The sequence below is a fragment of the Anguilla anguilla genome, chromosome 7 (genome assembly GCF_013347855.1).
Source record: "Anguilla anguilla isolate fAngAng1 chromosome 7, fAngAng1.pri, whole genome shotgun sequence".
NCBI lineage: Eukaryota > Metazoa > Chordata > Actinopteri > Anguilliformes > Anguillidae > Anguilla > Anguilla anguilla.
This window is the reverse complement of record NC_049207.1, coordinates 5,074,816-5,095,230: the sequence shown is the minus strand read 5'-3', so window position 1 is coordinate 5,095,230 and position 20,415 is coordinate 5,074,816. Positions and strand designations below refer to the sequence as shown.

The 20,415-nt window shown below is 45.5% G+C and overlaps 1 protein-coding gene across 3 annotated transcripts in view; it reads right to left on the bottom strand.

The window, feature by feature from the left end:
- mapk8ip2 (mitogen-activated protein kinase 8 interacting protein 2) overlaps positions 1–20,415 on the bottom strand; it is a 40,893-nt gene that overhangs the window by 18,808 nt on the left and 1,670 nt on the right. For all 3 annotated transcript variants that reach the window (XM_035426116.1, XM_035426115.1, XM_035426117.1), the window contains exon 2: positions 7,983–8,088. In XM_035426116.1, coding sequence (XP_035282007.1) covers positions 7,983–8,088 — 106 coding nt within the window. The remainder of the gene's footprint in view (positions 1–7,982; positions 8,089–20,415) is intronic.

The window sequence follows — 20,415 nt, the reverse complement described above, 5'->3', positions numbered from 1 at the left end:
AACGGCGTATCTTTTCCTCTGACCAATAAGGGGTCCCTGTTGTTAAGAATTACATTTTCTCCTGTCAGTCAACTGATATGTGGAGGGAAAAGTGCTTTCCTTAGTCAACAGAGGAGGAGATATACTACATAATGATGTCATCAGTGTTGTTTAGAATACAGAGCCCACAAAGGACATCTGGACTGAGTCTCCTCTGGCGCCAGCAGGCCCAGCAGCTGAGCATGATGGGTAACAATTTGCGGTACATCTGGCGACCAGTTTAAGAAGCAGCGCTCCTTCCCGACAGGAGGGCCACTTCAGCTCGGGTCAGAGCACCTGCTGTCGCTCCGCACCTGCTACCCACTCACACTGCGCTTCCATTTCATCCTGTAGTGCTAAACGGACACCTTTATTACTATTTATGTTTCTGGGTTCTTGCCTATGTGTTTGTTTACGTGTGTGTATTTGTGTGTGTGTGTGTGTGTGTGTGTATGTTGGAGGTGGGGGGTTAGGGTGTTTGATTGACAGTAGCAATTACTCCCTCTGTTCAAGAACAGAAGCCCCCCCCCCCAGTGATTTTAAACTCATCCTCCATTAACTTACTCACAGAGACACATTCACACATGCATGCACACACACACACACACACACACACACACACACTTATTTCATTATTTTTATTATTACTATTATTATTATTATTATTGGAAGTGGAAGGAGTAGCCATAGTAGCGCCTATGCCTAGGGATTTGGAAAATGGTCCTCAGTATTATCCATCATAGCCACATGAAAACTCGGAAAGGCCCCCATTATCTCTTAATTGGATCACAGAACACAGCAGGCCGCTACCTGTCTAGACCCCTGGCAGATGTTTGAGTGCCAGACCCCCACTAACCGACAAGCAGCAGAGGTTAGTTGATTCATTTAACCCTTTGACGAGTAGGTTTTTTTGCAATGTTTATTTCTTTCTAAATTCTAAGTCAGTGTTCTAGAACTCCATTGCTTTCAATTACCAGTAGTGATTGTGACATCAGCATTAGAATGTTCAATTAAGAACATTCTAATCACATATTTGTGATCTTACACCTTGAAGGGTTAAAGGTCAGACATCAAGATGTGTGTATCTCATGTACATTACTTATTTCTGTTCCCTGCATTTGAGAACAAAGAACTCAGAAAAGGGTATATGACAAGCTCAAGTACCCAAATGAGCTCGTCATATAGGCTAAAGTACTGTATGCAATGGAGATAGGCATGAACATTGTGAACATAGCTTTCATAAACAATGTACTCTACAATGCTGAAACTGTCCACAGACTGATAACCACATAAACATCCAACACAAAAGAAGTCTGATTCTTTACACAGCCCAGTATTCCAGTTTTTGTCTACTCCGGTTGCTGAATTTATTTATTTATTAATTAATTTTTGTTGTCGTGGGTTGCTTGGTTTCAGAATGAGCAGACAGCAGAGGGTCGGGAGGCAGATATAACAGTCAGCGGGTTTGTCTGTATCTGAAAGGCTTCCAGACCCAGTAGGCCGGACTGAGGCATTTCTGTGAGTTTAACAGAACTCAACTTATGAACTGCTGCTCTGCCGTCAACAACCAATAATGCATGAAATAGGAACTAAATGATAACTGCTAGAGATATTTAAGTCAAGAGGTCATTTTAATACGCAGTGCTTAAAATAGAAACATTATATTCCACTATATTTTCCATCACCTTGGCCAACATTTAGTAGCAATGCTGTGCATACAAAATGGCTCCTCAAACAAAATGTTCCGGAACAATTTGAGTTACTGTGATATTTTGGTAGAACAGTTTATAATCACTGGGGGGAGGGGGAGGGGGGTTGGATCAAGCACACATTTTGAATATATTACAACATGAATAAATAAAATACACATGAGGGAAAACCCTGCCAAAATTCAGTTGATATGGAAACAATGAAAGAACCAAGTTGTGCCTGTAAGGCTGTATGCATGTGCATGCATGTGTTGTGTGTGAGTGCACGTGTGCGTGTATATGTGTGTGGTGTGAGCATACGTGTGTGTGTGCATACATGTGTATGTGTGTGTGTGTGTGTGTGTGTGTATGTGCCTAACACAGAGTTGTTTTCATGCTTCATCTGTGCACTTAGTCCTTTGCCTCCGAGGAGCGTGACTCCCGAGACTGTCCTCTACTGCAGCCGATTCATCTCTCAGTCTCCTGACACAATCGGGGGGGAAGAGTAATGGACACGCGCTGGGCAATTAATCAAATACAACAAGGTCCAAATCAGCCCGCAGCCAGACGCTGAGCCCTGGGGCTGCTGAAGGGGGGGGGGGGGGTGGGTTGGCGGGGGGGGGGGGGGGGGGGGGGGTGGGGGTGGGTAGTAAACACGCCTTATTCCCCAGTCAGTGTTGAAATACGGTCACATATGATCATCTTCCCTTCAGTTCATTTTCTAAAGTAGTTTGGCGCTACTGGGACAGCGATGCAGAACAGCACATTCAATGCACCAGCGCGAATGTAAATTTCAGCTTACACACTCACAGAGGAGGCACCTCGTAGGATTTTAATCAAAGGCTGAATCCTTCCTCAATCTCATTGGTAAGAATGCAATTCAATTATTAAAACTCACATAAAAACACACAGAGGCACAGTTTTTCAGCTGGAAATACATTTTAAAAAATACAGATTTAGCTCAAAATGTGTTGTCCTCAAATAGACATGGGGGGGGGGGGGGTGTTAAAATATAAACACAACAGTTTTCAGAGTGTGCTACACTTAAAATCAGCCACTTATTTAGCATCAGGCTAATACAGTATACATCAATCAATGTATAAAATATTCCCACACTGTAATTCCTACACGGATTACTCGATATGGAGGTAAATACCCTAAGATTAAACCAGACAGCCTACACAGTCTGCAGACTTCATAGTCCCCGTTTTACTTCAAATCCAATGTGCTGGAGTAAAGAGCCAAAATAACAAAAAAAACAAAAAAAAACGTGTCACAGTCCAAATACTTACGCACTGCACCATACATCCGCGGTACGCCAAGCCCAATGGGGCTTAGTTTACCGCAGATACATGGCAGATGGGGGGGGGGGGGGGGGGGGACAAACTGCATTTTTATAGGAGGTGAAAATATTAAAGAGGTGACAAATGGGCGCTTGGCTGATTTTGGGAGAGAAAAAGCGCCCACCAATCCTGACTCCCTGGACCCCCTCACTCAGAGGCTGTGTGTCAAAGTGTTGGAAAATGTTCCCCTCTCGGCGATGGTTTAGAAAATAAACGCATTCTTTTTTTCCCCACACAAGGCTTTCAGAAGGGTGCTGTGCATCTTATGTTTTGTCAGCCTGAATAATGAATGTGTGTGTGTGTGTAGTACAGGTCTGAGTGTGTGTGTGTGTGTAGTACAGGTCTGAGTGTGTGTGTGTGTGTAGTACAGGTCTGAGTGTGTGTGTGTGTAGTACAGATCTGAGTGTGTGTGTGTAGTACAGGTCTGAGTGTGTGTGTGTGTGCATGTAGTACAGGGCTGAGTGTGTGTGTGTGTGTGTGTGAGAAGTACAGGTCTGAGTGTGTGTGTGTGTGTGTAGTACAGGTCTGAGTGTGTGTGTGTGTGTAGTGCAGGTCTGAGTGTGTGTGTGTGTGTGTAGTGCAGGTCTGAGTGTGTGTGTGTGTGTAGTACAGGTCTGAGTGTGTGTGTTTGCGTGTGTGTGTGTAGTACAGGTCTGAGCTGCTGGGTGCAGACTGCTGTGTGTTATTTCAGACGCTGACCCGTTTTGGTACTGCAGTAATGGAGAGGTCTGGCGGTTCTGCTGCAGTTGAGCAGCAGGCCACACAGAGACGTGACATCAGCCCTCCCGGGGTACCATCGCCATAGTAACCACTCACGCCCCACCCCTTTTCTCAGGAGACATTTGATACGCTTGTTTTGTCTCATCCGTACCAGAACGCGAAAATTGATTTATTTATTGATCGTCAGTCTCGTCCTGTGTCATTTGTATCAAATCTTCCACAAACATAATGTATTGAGAATGTATAGACAATATCACTGTACACATTTTGACTCACTCAATCAATCTGATCATCGGCTAAATAAGTCACAACGTAAAAATGTGGGCAAACAAATGTACAGAAAACCAAAAAACATGCACATCCACAATCTGCTTGTACTCAGTGTAGGTCTTCTTCCTGTGCTCAGTACCGGTGTACTTCATGTGCTCAGAGCAGACCTACTTCCTGTGCTCAGACTAGGCCAACTTCCTGTGCTCAGATCAGGCCTACTTCCTGTGCTCAGGGTAGGGCTACTTCCTGTGCTCAGAGCAGGCCTACTTCCTGTGCTCAGTGCAGACCTACTTCCTGTGCTCAGACTAGGCCAACTTCCTGTGCTCAGTGCCAGCCTACTTCCTGTGAGGACTGCTGTGCTGCAGTAAAACCATGTGGCTCTCTCACACTGTGGATAAAGGGAGCTGTGAACATAGAGCAGTGCTTTCCAAGTATTTTGCTAGAAAGCTGAGACGGGATGCCAGCTGCAAGGGGGAATTTAGCTCTCATTCCACAATGGGGAGTAATTGCTTAATTGAAGTAGTTACTTGGATTAGAAATCTGGCAACCTGCTCCTAAAGGTATTACTCACTAGCCAGGCAGCGCAGCAGGAATCCGTCTGGCCATTAATTGAGCTGAAGTGAAAGTTACTTGGATCAGAATTCATGTCACTTGATTCTTGCACAATTCTTATTGTCACTGCCGAATGAGAATTGTGGAATAATAACAATAATAATAGAAATCTATGGATATAACATATTAAAAGTATGTATTGTGTGTTGCCTTACAAAAATTTTTTGTAAGGCAACACACAGAAGATATGGCACGTTTGTATATGTGTAGGCGGAGGATTGTAGCTGGGGGTCAGGCATAGGATCCACTCCAGTCGTGCGGTCGCAGAAAAACCAATGAGAGGAGAGAGCGTCTCCGGGCACATCAAGGCTGATGTCATCAGACCGGGACTCAGTGGCCCGATGCGTCATATCACCACAGCGCTGTCCACTTCTCACGCGCGTGTAGTGACACTTACCATGACATTTACATTTACATTTTCCGTGTCTGGAGCAAAGCCGCTTGCCCGGACAAAATGTGACATGCTGTATATGTGCCACACGTGTTGCAAGAAAACCCTGCTCCTTTACATGTCAGTGATGTCACTTCCCTTCCACTTCCCTTGCCCTTGAAGAGCTTCCACAAGTCCTCTGATGTGCCACCTCAAGGACAGTGAAACAAACACTGATGGATAGTCAGTAGTCACAGTCAATAGTCACGGTAGCCTGATCTTTTTTTTGAGAGTCCTGCCTGTTAGCTTGAGAGCACAATCACTCTGAGCTATTCTGGGGCAATGGCCGCTTGCTCTGAAACAGGCATCCCCCCGGTCTCTGCATTTTACGGCGTATAATCAGCATAAATCTGTCACGGTCTCAACTGCAGCAGTGACGGGTCCTGTATCGGGCACGAGGGAAGGGGGGGGGGGGGACCGGCCGCCTCCGTTCATCTCCGTCAGTCCGTCTAAAAATATCCACTCCGACAAGCGAGCAAAATTAAAACGTAGCGGTGAGCGTCCCCGCAAGCGTCCCCACGTCCTGTTCCCGCCGGTTCACCCGATGATGCCGTCACCGCGCGGCTCTTCGACCTCTGCATAGCAGCAGCGGTGGCGGCAGCTCCGGCAGGTCACCTGACCCTTCACTGCAGCCGTGGCAACGCGCCACCGTTACATAAAACATTTACCGCGGCTAAAAGGTAAAAGCTTGCGCGCTTCCCCCATGTGTACCTCCATAAAACACACTCGGACGGAGACGCAGGAGGGCTAAACACAAAAGCCTTGCGTCGGCGAAGAGAACTTTCAGCCAGTGTGTCTCACCCCTAGAGGGACTCTTCAGGAAAACGCACCCTGCTTTGCTTACTGTATAAAGGGAACGCATATTAGGAATTCTTCACTGCAGTGATAGGTGTACGGGGCTGAGTGATGATGACTGAGGACTTTGGGGGGGAAGGATGACAGCTTCAAAGTAGATTACATTACTGTTTTGTCAGAGGGTAAAATCTATTAAGTGATCACTTTACTTCCCAGCTGGCGGTGTGCCTTGGTTATTAGGCTCTGCATACAAACAACTTTTACAGGCAGAGGAACTGAGCGACGAAGAGCAGCACCCCACTGGCTGTAGCTAAGCAACCCTCAGAACATTAACCAACTGAAAAACGGTTCTGCAGACGAGACGAATTCAGCTGTACGGTGAGCTGGTCCAAACGCATGCAGGAAGTGCGACTCTCTCCTCCACCCTTGCAGCTCTCACAGGAGAGTAAGAATATGGTTCTCCAGCTCATAAGCCAGGGGCAGAGTGGCTGATGTCCAGAAGGCTTTGCCTCCCCTGCTCTCTCTCCTCCAGCGAGACTTGTCCAGGCCTGTCTGGTGCCCGTCTGTCCTGCTCCCTCACGCTCAAACATTGATGCTAATTCGCCCGCCAAGGGCTGCGCCAACGCCTGACCCCGTGGGCCAGGGAAGCCCGCCGCCGGGGTCGTCATGGCAGCAGGCACCATGTGACCATGGCGTAGTTCCTAACCCCGCCCTCCCCGTGCGGGCGGAGGGATCTGAATGAGCTCTGTCAGGAGTGATCAGGCTCCAGCAGGGTGTGCTCCGGCCTGTTTTTGAGGTCATTTCAGGTTAAACTGGTGGTTAAAATCCTTCCGCAGACGCTCTCTGGATGGAGGGTGATTGGGCGGATGCGTAAATCCACTCAACCCTGTTCCCCACGGAGGTCAGAGAGAGTAACGAGTGTACGAGTGCGGAGGGCTCGCGGGGGTGAGTGCCCGTCCCATTTTCTGTGGAGGCGAGCGGCTCAAAAAAAAAAAGGCGTGGATCACCATGGCAACCGGCCTGCCTCGCTCAGAGCCGGAACCAACCACTCAGGAGACGGAACCACAAACCACCACGAATCAGGGTGAGATCTCAGTCACAAGACACGGCAGAATAGTCAAAAAGCACGAGAGGAAGAAATAAACACCCCAGTCTGGAACTCACGGAGGCATTCAGACGTGAAGGCTGCCTAATATTACTGCGCGTGATTTAACAACACCTTCACTTTTTGTTGTTCATGCAGAATAATCCATGGCTTTGTACTTCTCTTAAGATGCAAATCACAGGGGCGCAGAACATGCTTCCCGTAACCGAGCAGGAGAGGAGGTAAAAATAGCTCTCAGGGCTGCTTATGCAACAGCCTGTGGTAGACCAGCATACAAACCTGCTCTCACTCGTACCCTCTGTTAGAGCGAGCTAAGTGCAGTAGGACAGAGTGCAAGCTGTCTCTGCATTGATCTGCAGGTGTCCATCTTGGATAGGTCTAAGTGGGCCCATTTTGATATATGGAAATGGGCTGCTCTGGGCTGTGATTGTCTTCCATAATAAATGTTTTGGGAGTCATTTTACTGTACACTCATATTAATGTTTCAATATATTTCTATTTTTGTGTCAAGTATCTAATCATCTTGCATACATAAGTAATTCTATATGTGTAGCATAGTAGACCTCCCCGATCAGTTGCTCTCATCTGTGTACCGCTTTGCCCAAATTACCTTTTACAGAAATATATCAAATGAGAACATCAAGCCAAAGAGATGGGCACCAAAACTGGGGTCCCTGCATTTTAAACCACTAAACTCAGAACCTCCCATGCTACAGCCTTCAGTTACATCAAGAACAGAATGGTCAGAGTAAAACAGAGGACAAATTTGAGCTGTGTGTTGTTGTTTTTATATTTGTGCTTTGCTCAGGCTTGTTCTTCTCTAATATACAGTATGGCAGAGTCCACAGAGCCTCTGTGTTTGTCCTGAAACGGCAGCAGAGTGAACCCTCTGTGGTCACCTGCATCGAAAACACAGAGCAGGCGTTCTTGACCTCAAACGTCCCTCCCTGAACCCTCAGGGAACGTGCCGGAAAAAGAAAAGAAAAAAAAATGTGCCTCACCTTCTCGTACGGGTCCGAATCGTAGTTCAGCCCAATCCCGCAGTCGTCCGTGATCTCCGACAGATCCTCGTCGTCGAACTCCTCCAGACTGATGTCGTGGGCTGGCCTGCAAAAAAGGAGAACGGGAGAAGAGTAAGAGTAGAGCATCGCCGACGTGCCCAGAAACAGCCCGAGCGCCGCCACTTACGCTACGGAGAGAGCTCTGTCATGAGAAACTAAACTAAAGCGGTGCGCTCCACGCGCTCAGAAATGTGACCTGCCAAAATCAATCGGGCTCAGCGCCGTGTGGTCGATAGTGCCTCAAGGGCGTTCCGCGCTCTCGTATTTTTTTTCGTGAAGATATTTTACGGTGTTTTTATTCACAAGCTCCGACATTCAGCACAGTGCGATTCATGAAAAATCCGTTTTTCGCCACCGCGGAAGTTCCCAGAATTATCACACCGCGACACAAAGCCGATCCTGTCCTGTCGCCGCGGACTCTCGGTCACAGTTAGCAGAGAAAGACGTATCCCACAATTAAAAACTACTGACTGTCCGTGTTACAGGGCCCAGGATGTGCAGTTGAGCTACTCGGGAACCTGTGGCCACCATTTTAAACAAACTGAATACATATAAAGACTTAGAAAATACTGCATCTAATTGCAGACTCCATCTTGGTTCTCAGGTAGTGCTCACATCTCCATTTGTTATTCTGTGGCAGCCTGTTATGGTCATCCATCCATTTACAGGTCCATTTTCTGAACCGTTTATTTTTGGTCAGGGTCGTGGGGGGGGTGCTGGAGCCTATCCCAGCATGCAGTGTGGTGATGAGTCATGAACCCATCAGACAAACCAGCATCACAACACATCAGCAATTCAAATGAGAGCCAAGTCAGGAGCCAGTGCACTCAGATGTTTAATTGCTACTGTGCCCAACCAAACAATTGATATTGGTTTTATATTCTTGCATAATTCATCCCTAGGTGCATTGAAAGGCCCATTTCACAGAGATACTTCTACTACTAATACTCAATTACTACTAATATTATTAATAATAATAATAATAATAATAATAATAATAATAATTTTAGCCTATATAAATTTGGCGATTAAATACTGGCCATCATAAGTAAATTTGCAAAAATCATGAAACAGTCTCAGTATGCACTATGGACAAAATATTCACTATTTTGCAGACAAAGGTACCTGCAAATTAGGCTGGCTGCAGTGTCACCCGTGCAGTAGAATTCCTCTATGGGGCATGTCTTTAAAATGCTTAGCAGCAGTACACAATAAAATGATACTGGTTAAGTCAACTCGGATGCACATTTCACTCATTTTGCTGCACATTTACACATGATTACACTGTTGGAAACACATAAACTGTTAGAGTTGAACTAACACAGAAATTTTACTGGGTAGTACTAGTGATAGCATTGCTTTGCAAATGTATTAGATGTATTAAGTGAGCCCCCCCCCCCCCCCCCCCCCCAGCGAAAAGCTGCCTGTTGTGACATCTAAATGAAAGTAATGTCATTTTTTGCTATTTTCATTCTGCTGCTTTTTAAAGAGGATGTTCTTTTCTTAAGACGCTGTAAACATGATTATACAAATCTAGCAGGCTTAATTATGGTAGCTGTCCATGCGTCAAGTGAAGAGACCAGTTGCAGTAATTTCATTTTCACAGTGCAATGGAACCTGCTTATAAGTATACATATTGGATGGGAGAATACACTGAATGTAGAGAGACAAATCCAGGGGAAGAAATCATGAAATACCCCACAAGTAATAATAAAGCATTCTATTTCTAATAATCATGCCTGTCAAAATATGAAATATTCACGGAATGCACTATTTACGGAAATATGACAATCTATTAATTCCATGAAATAATTTATTTTCTTTTTATTGTAAGCATAATGAATGAGATACTAAAAGCCATCTGTGTATGCTCATGCATATCCTATCCAATATCTTGCATCCCCACGTAAAATGTTCTGGTAAACAAAATCACATGACACGCGTTTGCTCGTCAATACGTATTACATAGAATACAATACAATACAATATCAGTCATTTAAATATAACTAAAAAGTATGTCAGTAAATAATAACAACTTCTAGTTACAAAAACCCACCATAAAATTGATAATGTGATACACAAGTAAATTCAGTTCAGTTATCTAAATCCATCTGGACCCCTTACCTATAAACTTAAACCCAAACCCTTCAAAAGTACATGCACTGACATAGAAGCTACACATTTTTTACTGAGAATTCACTGTGAATTTACACTGGCCTCACTGCACACTTAATATGAAGAGCAACTCAATGTTTTTTGCAGTAAACAACAACTGAATATAATAGGCTAATGTCATCTTGATTTTTGCCCGTTCATCTAAGCCATAATAATCACATGCAGAATATACGGCTGGTCCATTGTCTAAGTTAATGAGAGTTTAGCTCTACCCTCACTTCCAACCCTGAGTTTATACAGTACAGTAATCTCACCTAGCGGGAGACAGTTTCAAACAGTCTCTTTGAACTTGTCTTTTTTATCCCCTAATTACCCTCCTGAATGGATGAATGAGAACTAATTGGCAGAAATGATTAAAGGGATTTTTTATTTTTACCTGTAGGTTAAATCTGGTTGTTGTGACATCCAAGCATGTCATGCAAGTCATGCGTGCTCAAGATCTGCACCTGCGTCTGTCTGATTAGGGCATTACCCTGTGCCATCTCATTATGAATGCAAGGGAACGCGATAATTTCACCCTAACATGGACTTAACGTCACCTCCAAAGCACAGAGTTGTTAGCTGGGACAAAACTTCAAGATAACAAAGTCATTATTAGCATAAGTATTTTCCTGCACCAGATCACTTCACCTCTTGCAGGTGGGTGAAACCTTTCCCCCACAGGCAAGGGGGAAATAGATTGTGCATCACCCTGCAGCAACATTCAGCCATTTGAAATCTGCACAAGTTTTATTGGTCTCATCGGTGAGTCGACACTCCTCTCCGGGGTGGCATGTCATTGTCATATTACGCATTAGCATAAACGGTACGATATTTACTGACGCAAGGGAGGTGGAGTACCGTGCTAAAGGTTGCATTAACAGCACTTAGATGGGGGCTGAACCAGCTAACTTCAAGTCAGATGTCCGATTTTACACACAGAGCTAAGCCTTGAATGGTGTGCGCCAAACACAGACCGACTCAGGTAATAACCCACAAAATGGAACAATTCAGTTCTCATCCATAAAGATCAGTTATTCATGCTTTTCAGACACCAAGCTGGGATGTAAAACAGGTGGCGCAGTTTGGACAGCTGAAAGCATGCGACAGTAGCCTACCAACCCCAGTCAAACAACAGGAACTGGATGTTCTTCTAAAACTAATCCCTGATTTTTTGGGTCGTTCATCTGTAATCCTTAAGCCTGAACTCTCTGCCTCTGCCGATAGTAGATTGCTTACTCCGCCCCCAATCTACCCTCCCACCCACCCACATACCCACCCCATTAAATCAGACCTGTGAGCAGACTAAAGTGACAAGATGGGCAGCACAGAAGGGATTTTATGAAGGAAATGCCTGGAGATGAGAATAGACGCTCGGTACATTGGGGGGGGGGTGGTGTGTGTGGGGGGGGGGGGGGGGGAATTGTGCATGAGCAAGTGGAGGGTAAGATCCATGTACACGCAGCGTGAGTCATGACACTTCCCTTGGAGGGCCTTTCTTCTCACCGTGTTTCAATATGCAACAGAGAAGACAGGTGACAAAGCTTTAGGGCTGGGGTTACCATGGGTACCCGGCCCACAGCATGCAATTATCTGCAAAAGCCCCCCTGTTCACCCTCCCACTGGATGCACTGCATTTCCAGAACAGAGGCAAACGATGCTTTGCCGTCTACACGAGCTACAAAGGCGTACCCAACCGGCACAAGAAGCAGCACGTTGCAAAGGACGCTGGGACCATCGCAGCCATAATTTGCACATTTAGCAAAGCCGACATAAGAAGCGCTGAAGCAGCGAGCTTTTTCCCCGCAGATGCGAGCGTCAGGATCACGAAGCGATGTCACTCGCATTAGCGCGTATTACAAACCGCAAGGGATGCAAAATACCACTGTGATTGCCACAACCGATAACACAGCAAGCACGAGTAGGGCTCAGTTCAACTTGCGGTTGTTAGATTTTTTTTCTTCTTTTTTTTCTGGAGTTTCAGGACATCTTGTATGTGACAGCACTGTTCTCGTGAGTGCCACATTGATGATCTCACACTTTTTGATGATCAGAGTGTTCCCCCGTGCGACACCCAAGGGGAGGCGGTGCTGTTCTGCAATCGCCACGGGCGACCGGGAGGGAAGGTTCTCCAGAGGGAACGTTCACTGTCAAGAGCACAACCGTTGCAAACGCTGCCCTTTCTGAAAAAGGTCGATACAGCTGCTCTCAAATGACACTGCACTCTCGAGACATGTTCTGTAGCTGATAACCTGATATCCTACAGTGTGTACTGGCAACAAAAAAAAAAACCAGAGTCATAGCAACGTTGCCCTCTCTGAAGCTCGTCTATTGTTATGATGTCAGCAATTATTTGCGCTGCCCATTTAAGAATATAAATGAGAGAGAGAGAGAGAGAGAGAGATAGAGAAAGAGAGAGAGAGGGTGTAAGTGTTCCCATAAAGGGTGAGCTCATCGGATTGGGGACTAATGAAGTACGGATGTGTTTGTTCATCCACCTGACCCCCGGGGGGGGTCTCTGGGGGGGTCTGACTGCACGTGTCTGCTACAGAGTAAGCGACAACGCCAACACCGCCACCGAGACCCACGCAGCGTGGCAGAGCATCGCCTCAGCCAGCGCGTCCCTGTTGCCATGGTAGCCCAGGCGAGATTAGAGGGAAAAAAGCATAAGCTTCAGCGGCGATTAGCTCCTCAGCACTTTGAGAGGGAGAGAGAGAGAGAGAGAGAGAGAGAGAGAGAGAGAGAGAGAGAGAGAATCGCCCTGGCTGCAGTGACTCACGTTACTGGCTGTTAACAAGGTGCAAATAACAATCACGCAGTTGTTAAGTCTGTTCGTTTTTTTTGTTTGTTCTGAATTTGCCAATTCTGCATAGTGAAGGGGTAAAGGTTTCACTTATTAAAGACATGAGGTCCCATCCCAGTACAGGGTACCTTTAACAATTTAAATCCAATCGCTCTGTGCTCACCTTTCAAAGTGTGATCATTTAGGTTCAAACACAGCAACACTTAAGCAGAGCCGGTGTGGAAGGTAATTTATTCTCTGGACGTATGACGCCAGCTCCTTCTTGCTGGAGGAGTGTGTCACCACTCTTTTCTTGGAGCAGATGTGAGGGTGAGTCACTGCATTGTCGTGATGGATTAACACGGTACAAAAACACGCGTCCCCCCCAAAACGTAGCGCCGGAACATCAGAGGACCCGTTTCCATAGCGAACAGATCACAGGAGACGAGGCAGAGGTGGCAGGGAGGTAAGTAGAACAGTGTCTACACTGCACCGCACATTTCCAGGCTGAATAAAGAGTGTATGTGGGCCGAACAAAAGCACACATACATACGTTTGAAATGCATGTGGCTTTGCTCTTTAAACGGCTTTTCCCACAAAACGCACTGGAGGCTTAAAACTGGCATTTAAAATTAAATGAATTATTGAGAGAGAAAAAAATTTGAGTATGTTTTCAACATTTATGCATTCATAATTGCATTCATTAATTTCTATTTATTGCTAAAGTCAGTTATTTTCATATTTTATTTCATATAAGAGCATTATTATTTCAAATATGCCACTTCGTTTGGACTGCTTGATGACTTGTTTTTGCCTGTGCTCAGTGTGCTTGCTTGAATGTTGCATTTTATTTACAATACGTAGCCGTACCGTACGTGAATGAGGAGAACACGGTTAACATGAGCTGCGGGAAAAAAATGACACCTTCACCCAATCACAGAGCACCTCGACCAGTCTCAATTCTGCCACCTCCAGCCTCCTCTGTGTTCTGCTTTTTCACCAGCATGGTCGCCTTGACCCGGCATGGTGACCTGACCACGGATAACCCGGCAACGGCCCAGCCAATGAGGCGACGGCAGGCGCTGGAGTTCTAAAGTGCTGAGTTTTCCACCACAGCGAGCCTCTCATCCTCCCCCCCCCCCCCTCCCCCCCCCCCCCCCCCCTCCCCTCCTCTCCCTGTCTCAGCCTTAGCTGTGCATGGAGAGCCTGAGCTCCTGCAGGCCCCAAGCACGCGCTACCCCCCCCCCCCCCCCCCACCCCCCAGCATGCGCAGGCCCCCTACAGCGCATGCAGGCCCCCCCACAGCATGCGCTCCTGCATTAATTATACCCAGCGGCACAGACCAGGGAGCAGCATCAAGAGCAAAAACAAAAATCTGGAATCTTGATTCTGGAACTCGATTCATTTATTTTATTTTATTTTATATATTTTTTTGCCACTGCTGCACTACAAGCTGGTCATACAGTACTGTCAGCCACCAGAGTCCTGGTTTAGTAAAGTGATTTGTTTCATTTGATTAAAGTGGATTGAGAAATGTGGTCCAGTGCAATGCCACTCCCAGTCCTTTCCTATCAAGCTGACACATGTAGTCATGTGGTCTAAGGGGGGGGGGGGGGGGGGGTTCACACCCACTGCCTGACGAGACTCGATACGTCACTGTTAAAGACACTTCCCTCCTGAAGGGAATAGTCCTTCTATCGTGTCTCTGGGGATGGGGGGCAGGGATTGTGGGGTGATGTCACTGTGCCAGATCGATTCACATACAAACCAAGCTACACGGCTGACCTGAGGGAAAAGATCACTGTAACATCAGAAAGGACTAAACAGAACCAGGCTCCTCTTTTCCCAACCAGATGCTAAAGAATGTGCCAAACGCAACAAACCAAGAGCTGGCTGTGCCTGCAACACGTTTCCTGGCAACTGATCCAGATAACCAGGCTCCTGCCCACTGGGGTTAGAAACAGGTACACTGAACTACTAGCACCCTGGAAAAAAACAATACATTTTCTACAATGAGTGTCAAGCCTTCACTGAGATTCCTTACAACTAAACTCTTAGGGCAGCACCTCCTTTAATGACTTTAATATAATCTTTTTTTTATTTGAACACAAACCCAATTTTGGTCTTCTTTCTCTTTTCGACCATAAAATATCGGACCCATGAATATTGCAGAATCCCCAGACGCTCGTCCCAGTTTCCCAAATGACGCCTGTCAGAAGAAACCTTTTAATCAAGTAATAAAATTATCTGTAAAATCTGTGTTGAATCTATTATGTATTTTATAGTGCATTGTTGAAATTAAAGATTTTTTCTGTCCTTACCTCTCAATGGTTTTCAACAAAGAATTAACTTGCAGCATTAACTTGCAGCAGCCAGCTTGGTGTTTGGTGTTTCCCAGTTTAAAAATGTTGTTACCATTTATAAAGGGCTATTGATGTAAGCAGCAGACACACAAGGTCAAACAGAGTAGGCCTATGTCCTTCACCCGATCTACAATAACAATTCTCTCTACCCTAATAGGCGCCCCCTCTAATTGCACTGTAACCTCAGGAGAAAAACCAGGCAATCAGTAACAGTATACAGAAAGGCAATGCAAGACCCCTTCCACTCTGCACAGCACAATGGACCGTCAAAAACTCAGAAATGATGTAATTAAATCTTATCCCTTGTGACCGAGTTTGCATACAGGCTCCAAAGGGGCCAGTTCAAAATACATCTCCAGGGTCAACCACTGATAACTGACCTTTGCAATGTCAAGCCATTCTCTGATTGGATTAATTTTATCCCCAATCTTTCAAAACCATTTGTTTTGTAAATTTGGCTGTACATGGAAAGTTTCTCCTTTCTTATAAAATTTGCTTCTTTGCCATTTCTTTAGGTCAGCAAAAGAGAATTTAGTGCACAGCTGACCTACCTGGGTGAATAAAGGTTGACAGGATCAATCTGATGTTTTTACTCAAAGTCACATTTGTGTCAGCCTTTTTAACAATAAGGGAATAATCATCCTCCGCAGCTAACGCTGAAAAGGGCAAACAACCGGCTTCGGAAGTAATTGTTTTTTAAAGGTAAATGCCAGCGCTTCGTTACAAAGATTTCAGTGGCTTCCCTAGACACCACACATGCCTTGGTGCAATGCTGCTATTCCACGTATCCTGGTCCAGTTCCAATTTTTCTTCTTTCAATTATGACGGTGGATGCTGCAGAGGGCTAAATGAGAGTCCAATCCTGTCTTCATCCTCATAACACGGTGCAGACTAAACCCGATTTACGGGCGTTCATAAAATGATCATGTTAGGGTGTACTTATGAATGCAAAGACGTTTACTGAATTGCACGAGTAATTGCTGTGCAAGGCCAGCTTTGCGCATTTCAGCCTATCAGAAGGCTTACGCGGGCACCGAGATCATCATTTACCCGCTACGCTGTCCTCCCACAGGAAGTGCGATCGCCAGGTGGACTGTTTCGGGAAAATGAATTCGGATTAAGCGCGAAACTGAAACAAGGAAGAAAAATATCGATGCTATTTTCTGTTACCAATAGCGATCTGTCCGTTCGGTACGAATTTTTTTAAAAAGCTTACCCCCGAGTAATTTAGTATTTACTGTAAGCCTCTTATTTTTCCAGTAGGCATTACTGACTGCTCTCCCATCCAACACTCCAGCTGCCTACGGAGAGATATTAATGCAAACCGTCGCATTAATATCAGACGAGTGAGCGGCCGCCGGCCGGAGAGAGACTTCCGCGTCTTCACTAGCCCCGATCGGACAGCACGCGCACGGCGCCTCTCCACGCGGGACAGCCGTAATTAGGCCCTATGACGCGCGCGCGCTGTGGATACCAGTTATACAGTATCACAGCGTGCGGACACAGCTGGACGGAAACAAAGGGACAGTCTGGAGGTTCTCTTTTCATTTTTTTTTTTTTTTTTTTGCTCCCCTCTATCACCCCAAGGCTCTTGTCAATCCGGATTATAAATAAAACAAGCACATCAAACCGTTGGCTGAGTAAGAAGACTTCTCCACCTTGAATTTTAATGTAGCACTCCCCAAGTACATGAACACACCCAATACAGGAAATCATATCCCATCCCCTAGTCCCCACCAGCATAGTACATCCTACCCCTGCTGAAAAAATGGTATAGCCTAAGTCTCCCAGATAAGATAGCAAAATATAATTAAATGCAGATACATCTATATGCTGTCTCTCTCATGAGAGACCAGGTTGGGATTCAGTAGTTGGTTTAATACGATCAGCTACTGTACACTGACAATCCGCATTTCAGATGCCATAGTCATATCTTGACAAGTTAATGATGTAGGGCATTGCTTTGTACAGCACAGTCCTAGCGAAACTAAAATAGCCTCGCTCTACTTCAATAGGTAAATTACTAGCAGATACCGCACCAAGTTTACCCAGTGCTCCCCATGTGCAATTATGCTGCCTGGAAACGTTCTGCCAGTCTATGCATGCAGGCCCAAGAAGGCTGCACCTGCATCTAAGATACAAATATTTGGGATGTGTAACAGGAGGAAGCTAGGTTTAGAAATTGGGTTTTGCATTCCAAAAATGTGCAGAGCAAAGATTAGGAAAGCAAGCTCGTAAGAGGGCCCAAGGTCCAAATCCTGGGTAAGATGCGCAACGCAATCATGACCCAACAGCACCACACACATGCTTTATTCAGAGTGTGTGGCCAGTGTTTAACTGCAGGAGTCATACAGGTAAAGGTCTTTTATTACACAAACAATGATGTCACGGGCATTGTAGTATATGGAGTGAAAGGTCTGTTAGGTAGTAAACCACTGTTGACTGCACCCAACAATGTCACATAAATCCTCTCATGTACACCACCTAAAGTTTCACGATAGAAATATATCACGTGTGAAGAGAAGGGTCCCGCGATCGTTATTCTCCCTCTGGCTTTACTGTGTGGGTTGAAGGCTAAACAGACTGACAAGCAGGCCGATGTCATCTCTCTCGGCCTGTTATTTATGGACAAGATGCGGCTGAATGACTTTTAAGAGCATCCAACACGCTTCCTTCGCTAGCTAGGGAAGCTAGCTAGCCGCGTACAAGTGGTACAAGGTGGTCCTCCTCCACGTAGCAATCGCTTCCTAATTCATTTGAACCCAGGGCTCCAACTCTTATCACACCTCGCTGAGACAGGCGTACATACACGATGCCAACCCTGGGTACAATTTACATCTCGGATGTTGATCCAACACTTCTCCATACCGGACAAGTTCACCACACAGATTGCCATTAAGCATAATTACAACCATCCAAAATGTCAATATCATAAAAATGGATTTTTACAAACTTCTTTCATTGTGGGTACCATTTTTAGCAGAGGACAGGCATTAAAATTGGTCAATGACAGTCTAACCAGTTTGTCTGGGGCAACACAATCCAATCCTGCCCCCCAACCCTGACTCAACATCTGATGTTCAGCTGCTCACTTGACAAAGTCCCCTCAACGAGTAGACCAGTGACACTCAAGGGAGGGGCCTCAGTGATGAGATTAAATGCCCACATCAAGTGGTTTTTCAAATGTGGACACTGCACATCATCATACACCACTGATGGCTGGTGCACTGTTAGGACCAATCTTCTTACTCTAATTCCACCACTGGCACGCTATTTCAGCACCATCGACTGAAAAGCGCCAACGTTTCTCCCACAATGCTTAGCCAGCACAAAACGCCATACAAAGAGCAGCCGCGTAAGGCTAACGAGAACGGGCGAGCCATTACCGGACCATCAGAACACACTCGTGTGATAGAGCAGAAGGGCCGATATGATAGTGGGCACACACTCCAGCAGGACAGAATAACCGCCATTTTGCATCTGAGCGGCTCTCAGCGGTACATCAATATCTGAGAGGCCCTGTTCTACATGCATTACCGCTAAGAGTGCGTCAAGGTTACTGGCTCTTTTTACAGTTTACAGAGCTTAAAATGGAATACACAAACATGGAAATTAGCGGTTTGTACATCTTTGTAAATCCCCTCTGGGACCAAATACAATGATGTCTGTCATGTTTACGCCTGCAAAATCGAGGCATTGATGACATATTTCGCACAGTACAGAAGCACTGCTTTGCCAAACTCTCGGTTGGTGTTGTTCTTCTGCCGTCCACGCCATCCACACCTGCCATCCACACCTTTAGCAAAACTGAGTATTTACGTTACAGCAAATTAATGGGTTGTCCCCCTCGTCACAAAAATGGCCATGTTTACAGTAAACAAAATGGTGAAATGCACAATGCTGAAAATCACAGATGGAAAAGGACCGTTCTAGTGTGATCGTAGCCACAGATTTGTCTTTTCACAAACTTCATCTAGGTGAATACAGCACATCCACTGAGGCGACCATATTTCGGTAATGGTTTGTCCACAGATGGAGAATACCCTTTCAGCACTCTAGCCATCTCTTAGAACGGCTGACCCAAGGTGATCGCTGTTGGCAACATAAAAAAGTAATATACTGCAGTCACCTCTATCTCTATCTCTCTCTCTCTTTGTCCATACTTCTCCCTCCTCCAGGTAATCACTCTTTCTAGTCGCTGGAAGACTTACTATTATGCACAGTGAGCAGGAGCTTTTGCAGACTTTATTTATTCACTACGGCTGCTTGCAGCTCTCACAAGAAACTGTGCATTACAGAGACAACATGCGAAAGAAAACTCATTTTAAATAAAAGCTGTGCTTCAGCTTAAGGGATTGTATTGGTTTGTTTGTATGTGTGTGTGAAGCTGTAACGAAAAATCCTGAATTCCCAATCATGAATTTTAGGCAGGACCAGGAAGTCCTGGGATCTTTGTTCCTGGCCTGAAATCCTACTCACCACCGTACCCACCTGTGTAAGGGCTACAAACACACTATAAATGGAATTGGCTGAGTCCCATCCTTTTGACAACTTTTCTCAAATTTATTATCAACTCTTTCCTCCTCACAGGCTGAGTGCTCTTGCTATTTTTCCATTTCCCTTTACTGACGTTTGCCCTTTTTGCATTTGCCACGGCTGTCACCTTCCACCCCTCCACGTTCCAGTCTTGTGATCAGAGTTGACACGCTCCTCGACCGGTTAATTTTTTTCCCCTCGTCCTTGCTGGCCTCAAGACCATTTCCTGTGTTATTTAAATGCCTGTCTTATCAGGACCAGGGGACCAGAAGGACCACCAGTTTCAAGGCTTCAGATGTAATTTAATTTTAGAGCTTTACTAGAGGACCTTCCTGCTTCAGTGCTCCAAAAAAAAAAAAACACTCCGTTTTAAGTGATTGGGGTGATTAAAACTTGTATTTCTCCCTTGACTCCCACCAGTAAAGGACAATCCATGGCTAGATGTTCAATATTCTATGGATCATAATAGATAGCATTATCACAGGACAATTAAGCTATATTAAATACAATACTGGACTTAAAAATCTGACAATATATT